General features: G+C 61.4%; 1 protein-coding gene across 1 annotated transcript in view; it reads right to left on the reverse strand.

The window, feature by feature from the left end:
- Window positions 1-3,841: 3,841 nt before the first annotated feature.
- The window catches only part of KIAA0930 (KIAA0930 ortholog), a 39,555-nt gene continuing 30,166 nt past the window's right edge, over window positions 3,842-13,230 (reverse strand). Inside the window, exons 3-10 of the mRNA XM_059080573.2 lie at window positions 12,298-12,423; window positions 12,118-12,195; window positions 11,707-11,808; window positions 10,335-10,475; window positions 9,606-9,800; window positions 6,722-6,884; window positions 5,457-5,615; window positions 3,842-5,106 (exon numbers count right to left, since the gene is read on the reverse strand). Of these exons, the coding sequence (XP_058936556.1) occupies window positions 5,066-5,106; window positions 5,457-5,615; window positions 6,722-6,884; window positions 9,606-9,800; window positions 10,335-10,475; window positions 11,707-11,808; window positions 12,118-12,195; window positions 12,298-12,423 (1,005 nt within the window). The 3' untranslated portion in view covers window positions 3,842-5,065. The remainder of the gene's footprint in view (window positions 5,107-5,456; window positions 5,616-6,721; window positions 6,885-9,605; window positions 9,801-10,334; window positions 10,476-11,706; window positions 11,809-12,117; window positions 12,196-12,297; window positions 12,424-13,230) is intronic.

Consider the following 13,230-nt stretch of genomic DNA (forward strand, 5'->3'; position numbering starts at 1 on the left):
TGCTGAGAGAGATCACGTGCTATGATAACCTTTATCTCTAGATTTGTGGAAGTGTTCCTCGCAGACCGCCCCCTTTTTTGTTGTCATTTTCTATAACCTTCCACGGTGTCTTAGGCCTTACCTGTGCCATCACCGTATGACGTAGGAGTGCACCTGACCAAGAAAGAAAAAGCCGCTGCCTGAGCAGTGCTTCCACCTGCAGGAGCCGGAGTAGAAGGCTCTGGCAGAGTCAGCCTGTGAGCATTCCCAGCGTCAGCCCGATGAACCGGGGCTGGGAGGCAACAGCCAGCCACGGTCCAAAACCACCTTCCAGAAGACCAGCAGCTCACGCGAAGCCTGCCAGAACGTGAACTTGGGACTCCTTTTATTCTAGTCACTTTCCCACTTCTCTCAGGGCCTTTGCAGAGGTTCTCTGGCAAAGGCTTGGGAATTTTATAGTGTAACCGACTTCACAGGGGCTGAGAGAGCTGACCCTGAAACACATCTCCGATTTCATTTTGCAAATACAGCATCTGACCAAATTGCAGCTGCTGGCCTCCAGAACCCCTTGCTGACTCCCAGGCCTGCCAAAGCCAGGGTATGGGGTGGCTTCTGTCATTCAGTGAAGTGACTTGTGTGCAAGCTCCAAAAGAAGCTTAAGACACCTCTGGGGGGAAATTAAGGTTCAATCAGTAAATCAGCACGCTGCTGTCATATCTGTAATCGGAAACACCCACTGGAGAAAAGAATAGGTGCCGATTCATCAGAGAAGAAATAAATAATACCCAACATGCAAATCAGCTTTCAAAAGAAACGCAAAATCATAAAGCAGAGCTAGCAGCCAACCACAAACAAGTGCTTAGAAAGTATTTCTGTTGTGTGTGGAAGATGGTTAATCCGGAAGCTGCCGATAGTGCTGAAGGAAACAGCACCGCCGGTTACAGCCCAGTGTAGTCAATGTATGTGCCGTCCTGGTGTTTCTGCTAAAATATATTTTGTAGAAATCATCTTAGTTAAGCCTCAAAGTAGTGAAAAATCTCAACAGGTTTTCTTCACAGGTTTACATATTCTCACACACAGAACTCGCTTGGAGACCATAAAAGATTGCTATTTACACCTAAATCGTCCAACCTTCTAGGAAGTGGGGGACGAAAGACTGGACCCTGGCAGCCGCGCGGCAGGGCTGGGGCGTCGCTGTTGCTTTTCATCTGCTGAGCTCGGGGCTGGAACCGCAGCCGCGAAGCTGCCCGCCTGCCCTGGGAAGAGTCGAAAACTGCAAACGCCAGCGCCTCCCCGCGGCCCGCGGCCTCTGCTGCGGAGGCTCTGCCCGCTGTGGACTCGGCACCCAGCCCCAGGCCACTCGGCGTTCACGTGATCCGGCTCGGGTGCGGTGTCCCCAGGAGTTCTCCAGGGCTGTCTGTTCCCGGGGCTCGGACGAAGGGCTGCAGGATTCCTCTTCCGCGGAGGGTCAGTCCGTCGGTGAACAGGAACAAAGGAGAGAAGCCCCGGTGCACCCGTCACCCGACTCCCGGAGGGACGGGGTGGGACTCGGGCCGCCTGGCCGGAGAGCAGCGCTGCCAGAAGGGCTGCCGACGCCTCCAGAGGCTACTTCCACCCCAGCTCCGGGGCCCCATGTCGGCCAGCATCACATCCCCGTCGGAGTCTGTGTCCTATTAGGGCGGTTATCGTTTTGACGGGAAGTAATTCTGCTGTCTGATACACCGAAGAGAGAAAGCCTGAACAGGAATAATCAATGTACCGGCGAAAGACACTTGGCTTTTGTAACTAAATCCCAGCTACGTTGGAAAACGGAACAGAATTAATCAGAGTGAAACCTATCGCCAAGGCGCATTAAAAAGTTGACCGTTTTATAGGTAAGTCTATATTTTCAAGGTAAATCTTTGAAGAATCTTGGCCAGCAATTTAAAAACCCCTCATTGTGATAATGTCGAGTGTTGTTCAGAAGTCAGTCGTTAGAAGGTACCAGATGCACAGGGACTTCCTCTGGAATGTCTTTTAAGAAAAAACGTTTTCACATCGTTCTTCAGAAATCTCTACTGACTAGTTTATCTGTGATTAAAGCAGCAAAAATAGGTCGTGGTTCGATTCTAGCTGTAGATTCTTTGAAAAAAAAATGTCACGTCAGGAACATGCCTGTCTGTCGTGACCGTCACCGACAGAAACCTAATTGATCTCTGATGATTTGTTCACAGTCCTTGAAAAGCCCAAACGTTAGCAAGGCTCTGACTCGCCAGAAAACCCATGCTATCTCCAAGTTGACTGCCTTTAGAATGTTCTGCCTTTTCTTCTCTTTGACTACTTCTCTGTTACTTAAAAATAATATCCTTCTTTTGAAATAACAAGCCTCTGCTGTTTTCACAGACAACTGAAAGTTCCTCGCATGGGACATCGGAATGGAGCCTAAACACTGCCTGAACCTTCAGGTGCTGAAGGAGATGGAAACAGAAGACACGGGTCTGACTCTAAAAAAGAAGATAGCTTTCTTATTAATGTCCTAAAAAGCTTAGAGGTTACAGGTTTCTTCAAAGGAAAACTGCACTTTAATTCCAATTCCCGTTTAAGAGATGTTCACGCGCTTTGGCTGTCCCCTCGTTATACAAGAGACAGGCAAGTTCCCAGAAAACGAAAGACGGACCTACAGGAAGTAAGATGTGTCAACACCAGGACGCCCCGGGATGTCGGGGCCCCGGTTCTGGCCCCGTCACCTGTCACTGTTACTGATGTCATTTGTGACTTTGAGAAAAGCAAAACTCAGAGTAACAGCCTACTGCCTAGTTACCAAGTGCCTCTAAGCATGTTTTAAATTCAGTGTCAGAAGTAGCCTCTGGAGGATTTAAGACTGAGAAAGGTCGATTCCATGGAATGTTCGTGCAGCAGTCCTGGGGCAGCTCGGTGTCGAGGCTCAGTGTCGACCGGGGCCAGACCGCCTGGGTTGGGCTCCTGCTGTCCCAACCTCTCTGTGTGTGGCTGCTCCCTCATCTGTACGAAGGGGGTGATGACAGCACCTAAACGTTTAGCACGGTGCCGGCACATGCTAGGTGCTACCTACGTTCACGCGCTTTCCCAGTGACGTGTGATCTCTACCACCACCGTGGCCCGCACGTCTGAGCTCCGCAGAGCACGTTCACGCGTTCCTTGCAACTGGCCCTCAGTTACCCTTCGAGGCGGAACTCACGTTTGAGGAGGAGCCGATTTCTGGCTCCAGTGTGGGCGGACCCTTCTCGGGCTCCTACCCGATGAGAACAGGGAGGGCGGCTGCACTGCGCGGGTGCGAAACTACCTCATCCTTCCACGGCGGCAGACACGTTAGGACTGCATTTCTCCCAAGAACTGAGCCAGAGTCTTCAGACCCCAGAAGACCAGGAAGAAAAGGAGCCTGAAGGAAAAGCTGTAATTCGGCCGCCTGGGACACAAGGCGTGGCGGCAGCGTTGGTTGGGCTCCCCAGAGAACACTCACCCGGCACCTGGGAACACAGGGCCAGGCTCACGGCTCCCTGAGGCTCCGCTCCAACACTCTGGGGCGTGACCTGACTCTGTGCTGCCCTAAGACACAGTTTTGGAACTTGAAGTTGTGCGGGGAGCTGAGATGCAGCCGAGCACGAGCCGGGTGCCGTCGGAGAACGCAAGAACTTTCGCCCCGACCCCACCGCTCGCCTCCCCCGGCCTGGTGACCGGGGTGTGGGGTGGCGTAAGCGTCCCGACGGTCTGCCACCTGACCTGAGCTGAGCTATGCCGGAGGGCTGGCCATCTCGCCCTGACCCGGTCGTGCACCGGAACCCTGGAGACTGCGGTGAGGTAGGTGGTATCAGCCCCATCGACAGGTGGGCAAACTGAGGCAGAATGAAATGCAGTAGCTCGCTTTTAATGACAGCGTACAAAATCCGGAGAAGCCCCAAAGTAGTCCCCGGGTCCCAGAGCCCAGCGCAAACCCTTAGAACGCGCAGAATGGAAACGGACGGGAAAACGCGCCCCTGCCCCCTCTCCCTCTTCTCCCCCAGAGGATCTCTAACCCTAGTACCCCAGGCACCCTTCAAACACTCGTGAGGATGCAAGCAAAACAGAGCAGCAGAGACCTAGCTGGCGGCTTATCCCCGTGGGCCGGGGAAACGCTTCTCTTCTCAAGGGGGCTCGCCGTTTATGGGACCAGCGCGCCCATTCGAAGGAAATAAGCTCTAGGAAACCAGGGAAGATGAAACACCGTATCCCCTCCCCTGGCCCCAGAGGACGGAGGTTCTGCCTGGAACCTTCCTGGGAGAACGCAGACCCCTCCTCGCCCTTTGGCAGGGACCCCACCCTTCTCCTGTCTGGCTACCCAGCCCTCCCTCCTGCCCTCAGAATCCAAATTCCGCAGGTCACGCCAGCTGAGGCGCAGACGGGGTGGCTGTCCCCAAGCTGGAGGTGTGTGTGTTGGTGATGCTCTTTGGCTGGAAGCAAAGGCCATTCTGGCAGGATGGGGACCTGTCTGGAACCGGGCACGGGGTGAGGTATTCCCAGCCCAGGGCAAAACCATCAGACAGCCGCGTCCCCCGCTCCCCGTGGAAAGCCATCTACAACCAGGAGTAAACGAGGGAGGACAGACGACCGGGACTCACTTGGACGCTGAAGGCCACCGGTACAGAGTGTCACACAATCTGAAACGCTGTGCCTACAGTGCGGCCAGTCTGACACACTGCGCGCCCCCAGCCAGTGGTCTCTGCCCGCCGTCTGTCGGGATGCGTACGTCGGGTCCGTAGGGCTGGACTCCCTCTGGACGCTGGCTGCTCCTCTGGCTCCCTCTTATGCCTCTTGGCGTCTCTGGTCCTCTTTGGGTGCAGAGGGTTCTCCAGAGACGGGCCGAGGGTGCCGGGTGGGTGGGCAGAGGCAGGGCAGAGCCAGCGGCAGGGGGGACGAGGCACTTCAGTTTGGGCTGGTGTCGGCGGGGCTGTGGCCCTGGCCCCGGGAGTCGAGTGGTCCCGCCTGGCTCCGGCTGCGGCGCTGGGTGGTCCGGCAGACCCCAGTGGCGGTGGACAGGTAGGCACTTGGCAGCACTCCCAGGACTGGGCAGGGCTGGCGGCTCCGCACACGGCTAGGTCATCAGGATGGGCTTCTGCCGTCCTTCCAGGATGTCTAGGGCGGCGGGGAGGAGGCGGCAGTCACACCCCCAGTGCTCCGTTTAGGAAGGAAGCGCGCCACTCGTTCCCGGGCGTTTCTCTCCCAGCCCTCGGGGAACCGCGGTGCCGGGAGCAGCCTCCGTGCAGACGGGGAGTGAATGGGCTTGGAGCAGCTGCACCGCCGGGCGAGGCCACGGGGAACGGGGCCCACGCGGGGCTCTGGAGCCACTGCCCGGCACCGCCCTGCGGCCCCAGCGAGAGCGCCGCCTCCCCCTCGACTCACGGGGTGGGAGCCGGAGCTCAGCCCAAGGGGTCACCTTCAGGGGCCACGGTGTTCCCAGAGGTCCCACGCCAAGTCAAAATTACCTGTTAGAATCCGGTGCAGCGGCAAAGTGACGTAGGTTAAATGTGCGTAAAGAAGGAAATAACCGTCTGTTCTGTTCAGCTTCAGCCAGGACCCGACCAGGGAGCGCCCCGTGCCGGACAGGGACCGAGACCGCAGGTTGGTGGCATTGTGCAGGTCGGCTGGAGGGGAGAAGGCCGGTCAGGCCCAGGCGGCGGGGAGAACACCTCCCATTCCAGGGGGCACCTCCCTGGCCCAGCTCGACCCTCTGCTGGGCGCCCCATCGCCCCTTCCTGCCTGTGCAGCCCGATCCTACCCCTCAGGGCCCCCCCCTCCGAGCTCTCCCTGGCACCCCCTTCTCTGTCCTGGAGAGCCTCCTCAGTGGGGTCCGGCCCCTCGCCACACTGTCCCTGCGCCGCTCCCCGCTGGCGCTGTCTCCCCCTGGGAGGCCGTGGGGGTGAGGCTGGGATGGCCTGTCGCCCTCAGCCAGTCTACGGGCCGCCCAGGAAGGCAGGCGGGGGGCTACGAGCGCTTTCCTGCTGGTCTGGAAGTGAGCGGGGGTGAGGAAGGCACTCGCCCAAGCTCACTCGAGAGCAGGTGGAGGCCGCTGCCGGCGTCCCCTGGCCCTGGCCAGGGTCTCGTCCAGCGGGCCCTCTGCCTCTGGGTCTAGCCGGTGAGGAGCGTTCAACGCCACGGCCCGGCTCCTCCAGCTGCCTTCCCGCTGCTCTTCTGATGAACACGGCCCCGCCGCCCCGCCGCACGGCTGGCTGGCGGGGGGCCCACGTGCGCAGAGAGAGCAGCGCGAAGGCGCAGGCCGGCCGGGAGACGCTGCAGGCTGAGTGCGCGAGAACCAGGGCCTCTGCGGCACCCGGGCCGAGACGCCCAGCGGGCTGCCAGACAGGCCCGCGGGCTCGGGGAGGAGGGCAGCCTGAGCCCTGAGGGGACCGCACGGAGCGAGGAGAGACCCCGAGGGCCCCCCGCCCCCCGGGGTTCCAGAGCGACCCGAGAAGAAAAGCCAGGGAGGGAGGTGACAGCAGGCGCACGCGGACCGCGGCGCTCCCCGCACCCGCCCGGCCGGACAGGCAGAGCAGTGCCGCCGGCTCTGAAGCCCTGAAATCAGTGCCGACCGCCCGCCGTGCCTCGCACGCTGAGCGCGGAGCGCGCCGCGCTGGGGGCGCCTCTCGGTGGGCCCCTGTCCGTCTGTCTGTCCACGGCTCCACCCCCAGCCGGGCCGGAGCCCTCTAACTGTGCAGGAGGGAAGGAAGGAGCTCGGGAAGGGCGGCGTCACCTCCCCCGTCATCCTCCCGGAAGAGCTCCTCGCTGTCGTTGGCGGAGTGAGACTTCTTCATCTCCGCCATCCGGCTCCGGGGCACCTTCCTCTTGAGGGACGGGGAGAAGAAGGCGGGCCGGTGGTTGCGCTCGGGCGTCGGCGGAGTGCTGAAGGAGGTCACCTGGGAACAAGGGGCGAGTCACCAGAGCGGCCCGGCGACCCGGGGTCCCAGCACCCGCCCATCTCCCGCCTCAGATGACGAGGACACCCGCGCCGCCAGCGCTGCCCCGGGAGGGACCGGGCTACCCTCCTGCGGGCCTCAAACGACGCCGGTCAGAGGGTCGCCGGAGCCCAAAGCCAGCCTGGCTGCCGACGCAGCTCGAGCACCCGCCGCGGCACCGAGCCTTCCCAGCCTCCCACACGGGAACCGGCATCAGCCCGCCCGACAAAGAAGAAACCACGGCGGGACAGCGACCCTGACGTGCCCGAGGTCACCCAGCAGGATGGTGGCCACACCGGGGGGTTGCAACCCAGGTCTTCTGCGCCTAAGGCCATGCCCTTCACCCTGATTTCTTCTTTTGGCTACTATGTCCCATCCCCGTCTCTCCCAGCATCTCCCTGCACAGACGTGCAGGGGCCAAGCGGTCCATGCTTCCATCTCCTCCTCTCCTCTCTTCCAGACACACTGCCAGGCACCACCCATTCTCCACACCCACTCAGGGCAGCACTAAGGACAGACAGGCACGTGACAGTGGTCCCTGCCCTCAAGGAGCTCACAGTCTGCTGGGGGCAAGAGACCCAAAAGTGACAACCACAGACCGAATGTTGGTTGTTGAGACAGAAAAAGGGAAGCACAGGATACAGGGGAGCACAGAGGCAAAAGGAATCAACAGCCTGGGAAAATCAGGAAAGGCTTCCCGGAGGAGATGCCGCTCGAGCTGGGTCTTGAAGGACGAGTAGGAGTTCGCTAGGTGAAGAAGGGGGGGAAGGGCGTTCCAGGCAGAGGGAACGTGGCCCATCTCCTCCCTCCTCCCCATGCAAACAAGAATCTGAGGAACAAGACGAGCTGGGACTGAGACTTCGGGAGCCCCATCAGCCTCCTCGTCACGGCTCCGACATCCACCAGAGTCCCGGCGGCCGCTGGGCTCCAGACGGTCCTCCCACAAGCCAGGGAAGGTTTTTAAAAGATAGAAAACAAACACCAGAAACCACAATACACACAGAGTCTGCATTTGTCATGCGCTGGTTACAAACGACCCCTCTGGAAAAGGGAGGGGACAAGCGACAGTGAGCACAGAGGTGGAGGGGGCCCGTGCAGTCCTGGGAGGTCAGGGCCTGCCACTGACAGCTGCGTGACCCTGGCAAGCCCCTCCCCTTGACCCCAGGCCTCCCTGCTACTATGGGCCAGGGACTTTCCCAGGCACTGTCACCTTCACCCCCGCAGCCACCCTGAGAGAGAAAGATCATCACCCCCATTTGACAGATGGAAACTCAAGGCCCGGGCAGGTCTAGTAACCTATCTGCGGTCACTCGGCAAACAAGTGGCTGGAACTGGCACCCAAGTTTGTCCAGCCCAAGCCCGGGCCACGTCTTCACGAGGGGTTTCACATACACATTCGTTAGGGCCTCAGTGGGCAATTTAGGACCAAGGAGAAGAATAAGCCCCCTTATCTCAACTGTAAACGACCTCTATTCCCAAGACAACAGAGGCCCCTGCCTGGAATTCTCACCCATCATCACAAAAAAGAGCATTTATTGTTTCTGTTCTGCTTAAAAAACACATTTGTTGCAGAAACTTCAAAGCAAAAAAAAAGACACACAAGGAAGGAAAACTGCCATCTGACTACCTGGAGATGCGCGAGGTGAACGTAATTTTACAGAATTAAAAGCATCTCAAGTGTGCGCTCCCCGGTCTCGGGCGCGCCAGCAGTGATGCGCGACTTACACGCTCAGGAGCCACAGCCTCCCAAGCAGATCAGCAGCCGCCCCCACAGTGGCTGTGAGCTGAGGGCCCCAGCTGATCTTCAGCGGCTCCTCTGAGCCCCCAACACCTCGGGGCAGGTGTTTTCACCCCATTTCTGGATGAGCAAACTGAGGCTCAGGAGAAGAGACCTGTCCCAGTTCACGCAAGCAGCAGCACCTGGATTCCAGCCCCCCAAGCAGCCCCTCTCCTGGAGGTGCCCCCAGTGCCCCGTCTTCATCCAAGACGCCCAGCTCCAAGCAGCCCCCTCTGAAGACCCAACTGGGGCAAAGCAGCCAGTGGGCTGGAGACTGTCCCCTGCTTGAGCCCTGGGGTCCCCTGGAGGCTCTACGAATAAAGCTGCCACTGACCTCAGCTTCCCACCCCTGGGTAAGGACAGTGGCCTAGAAAGAGCAGGGCTCAAAGGCTCAGTGCTGTCACACGAGAGCCATGTGACCTGGGACAGGGCAAGTAAATCGGGCAAGGCTGGGTCCCCAGGCCTGCAGACAGGAAAGCTCAGGTCCACCCACGGGCTGCTGGCGGCAGCAGTTCAGGCGCACAACACCTTGTAAGCAAGTGGCCCGGGCAGAGAGAAGAGCTGGGCGGCCCCAGGGCCTCTGCGCTCCGGCGGGAGGCTCGCTCCTCACGCCCCGTCTCACTCTCCAGGAAGGCCGGTCACATGCCCACGCTCGCCCAGCAGGTCCACTGAGGCAGGACCCAGGACCCAGGAGACTGAGCTCCGCTGCAGCGGCAGCTCAGGGCCCCAGCACTAACCTGCTGTGCGACCCCGGGCAAGTCACGTGCCCTCTCTGAACCTCAGCCTCCTCCCCAGAAGGCTGGGGATGATGACACCTACCTCACCGGGGGCCGTAAGGATCAGGGAGACGGTGGGAAGCAGATCTGAGGGACGGGAGGCCCCTCCCCGAGCTGCGCAGCCCTTACCCGCTCGTGCGTGGGCGAAGCCGGGCTGGAGTCCTCTTCGGTCCCGCAGGGGGACGTGTCACCGGTGGACACTCGGCTGACCGCCATCTCAGCGTGGCCCTTGCCCTGCGGCCCCTTCATGCGCACAAACTCCATGTTGTTGTACTTGTAGAAGCCAAAGGACATCTTCTGTGCCATGCGGGCAGCCACACTCACCTGCGGACGGGTGGGAGAGGGCCTGAGTCAGGCAGGTAGGGATGCCAGCCCACCTCCAGGGCGACCGAGCCCCGGCTGACCCGGGCTCACCCACAAGGCAGCGCGGTGCCGGGGCGCGAGGGGTCCCTGGCTGATGCCCCTCTCGGCCCGATGACCACGCCCCACGCAGGGCCAGCACAGGCCGGGAAGAGAGCCCCAGCCCAGTGGGACCTGAGACCACCTCCCCTGTCCCTTCCTCCCAGGCTCCAGAGAGAGGGCGTCCTCGGGACAGTGCTCAGCGGCGGGAGAGCAGCCCGTCCACGTGGACCCCTCTCCCCTCAGTTCAGTCAAGCAGGGGCCAATCCCAGGAGGCTCTTCCCCCGGGGGCCGGCGTGGGCTGAGACGTGCTGTAGAGAGCACAACACAACCGCCTAAGGGGGCTCCGGGGGGCTGCGGGCGCTCCGAGGAGGGGCAGGTGCAGCTCCGAGCCGGGCGAGGGCAGAAGGGGGCCTGGGGGGTGCCCGCCCCTGGGCCCCGCACCCGCCCTGCACTCACGCGGTTGTCGTACACCTTCTTGAGCGCCTCGTAGCGGATGGAGCCCTGAAAGATGACCCCTTGGAACGTGTTGGTTTTGTCACTGGCCACCAGCTCCACACAGACCATCTCTCCTTCGCCCACGGTCATGTCGCTGAACACCTGGGGTGGGGCGCGAGGCAGAAGCGGTTCATCACCTGCCCCAGCTGCCCCGGCCCGGCCCCCTCTCACTGGCCCAGGGCGGACTGCTCGGGAACTCCCACTTTGCAGGTGGGAGCGCTGAGCCACGGACGTCAGGGTATTTGCTCAAGGCCCCCCGCGGCTCCACCGAGACCAGCACAGGAAGGCGGACAGGCTACCGCGGGGAGGGGGCAGCACCTACAAGGGGGTGGGGTTGATAACAGTGACTCTGCGACCGGAAGAGGACGCACCCGCCACGGCCACCGAAGGACGCTGCCCTCATCACTCTTCCTCACGCCAGGGAGTTAAACGGTCCACGGGGACCGTCTGGCCCGCTTTCTAGGATCTCCTCCACCCCGGCTGTGGGCGCTCGGCCCACCCGCCCCGAGCTTCACGGCTCGCATGCAGGCACCAGCTCAGGCGCCCGACGGACGGACCGCCCGAACGCCGGGGTGGCCTGCAGGGGACTCGGCACCCCACCCCTGCTCGAGTCACCACTCCCGGGGGCCGGTGTACAGGCCGAGCTCTGAGGTCATACAGACGGAGGTTCACATCTCAGCTCTGCCGTGGACGAGCCGTGTGAGCCTGAGATGCCTCAACACACCAATCCAATCGAGAAGAGCCCTGAAACACACGCCCCCTTCTTCCTGAGTCCTCCCAGGGTCCCGACCCACTCCAGTGGGTACCGGCACCGCTGCCAGGGCCTCGACAGGGGAGAGTGGCTGGACAGGAGCTGGCAGGGTCGCTAGTGGGACGCAGCTGGGTTCCTGGCACCCCACATTTCCCAGTCGAGTCACCTGCCTTGGGCCCCAGTTTTCCCAACCTTAAAATAGAAGCTTGGTCCACATGACTTCTAGAGCCCCAGCCATCTTGGACATCCTAGGATCCCAAGGTGTGGAGGCCCTGATTCAGAGTTTAAGGGCCATAACAACGATTCCTCCTGCCTGGGAGGCACTCTCTGTAGGCGTTTACGGCGCATTCTCCCATTATTCATAAGCTCTTTGATCTTCCAACCCTGATGCCCATTTTACAGATGAGAAAACCGAGGCTCTGAGCCAGGTGAACTCACTTGCCGCGAGTCAAACAGCAGGAAGAGCGGGAGCCCAGGCCAGCGCCCACCGCCTTTCTGAAGGCGTGTGAGGCCTGAGGGAAAAGCGTCTCGTATTCCCTCGCATTCCCTGATGAGGGGGAACTAGAAGGCGACAGAGCCCACCTCCTCAAAGCTGTCGATCATGAAGAAGATGTTGGGGTAGCTGATCTTGGATTCTTCGCCTTTGCTGTCCATGGGATGTTTACTGGGGGATGCGAACACTTGCTGAAAGAAAGGAGATTGCGAAGGACTGAGCGTGGCCCCAGCCCTGCACCCAGACCCGGAGCCACTCAGTGGGGTGGAGTGTGCCGCCCAAAGCACAGGTCTCCGCGGTCACGCTGCCCAGAGCCAGGCCACGCTCAAGGCCGCCACTCGGGAGGAAGCCGTCTGGGGTGACTGCTTCAGTGCTCCCGAGCAGGACACAGGCCCCCGGGGGCTGAATGGACTTCCGGCGCCGGACGCTCACCTCGGGGCACGGGAGGGAGGAGGAGGACCTGCCTCCCAAAATAAACACGGGGCGTCCAGAGGGCTCACCTGGGATTTCTTCTTATGGATGTGGATGTCCCCCCCATCAGCTCGTGTGCACACAGCACATGTCACCATGTAGTCCAGCTGGAAGAGAGCGCAGGACGGGGGTGTGGAGGGGTCTGCTGTCCCTCGGGGCCTTCTGACAGCCCCGCTCCCGGAGCCCTGCCCCGCGGCACCCGTCTGTACCTTCTGCAGGATGAGGTTCAGGCAGACGCTCTCCTCCCAGTCGATGTCAGGGTCTCCGAGGCCCGGCAGCTTCTTGGAGTCCCGCCGGTACACCTCCACCTCCACCTCGGGCTCCGCCTCAGCCAGCTGCGAGGCCCGGGGCAGAAGTGAGTCCCAGCCCCACGGGGGCATCTTCTCCCGCACCACTGCACCCGGGTGTTAACGCAGACGTGGACTCCAACCTTACTGCTGGGCTCTCTAGCTGTGCGACCCAGGGTTCACCGAGAACTCAGCCTCCAAGGTTGTCCCTCAGGCCCTGCAGCGGGTGGGGGGTCCCAGCATCCTGTGCCGCCCACGCTTGCCGCTCTCACCTCGCCTACAGGCGCCCGTCCACCCATCCACCCTCCACCACTGGCCTAGCGCAGGCAGCCCTGGGGTTGCTATGGTGACCGGGTACCGCTAGGCTGCAGGATGAGGAGGGGGCCGGAGGCAGCCCGGGCTTGCCGCAGAGAACCCGCAGTGCGCAGGCGCTGCGCTAGGGCCCGCCGCACGCCTGCCAGGGGCTTGCCTTTCCGTTCTTTTGAGCAGTGCGGGCAGGGAAGCTGCCTGGGAACGGCTGTGTGGTCTCCCCACCCCACTCCCCGTCCCTGCCCACCGCGCACCCCCGGGCCTGTGGCGTCTCCCCACATCGCTGCCCGCCGGCTGCCTTCCAAACACTACCGGCAGACGTGACACGGCCCGGCCCGGCAGGGCGCCGTCATACGTGCGCCCGACACGCCCCTCCCGCTCTGCGTGTGCCCGCGCTGCACACGCACGTCCTCGGTCCTACAACATTCCGGCCAGATGTCACCTCCTCCTCGTTGTGGGTCCCAGACCCCCGCACTCTTCCCACCGTCACAGCACGGACGGCTCCACGTGCCACTGGCCACGTTGTCTGTCTGTCCCAACAGACTG

This window comes from Kogia breviceps, chromosome 12, assembly GCF_026419965.1.
Source record: "Kogia breviceps isolate mKogBre1 chromosome 12, mKogBre1 haplotype 1, whole genome shotgun sequence".
NCBI classification, from domain to species: domain Eukaryota; kingdom Metazoa; phylum Chordata; class Mammalia; order Artiodactyla; family Physeteridae; genus Kogia; species Kogia breviceps.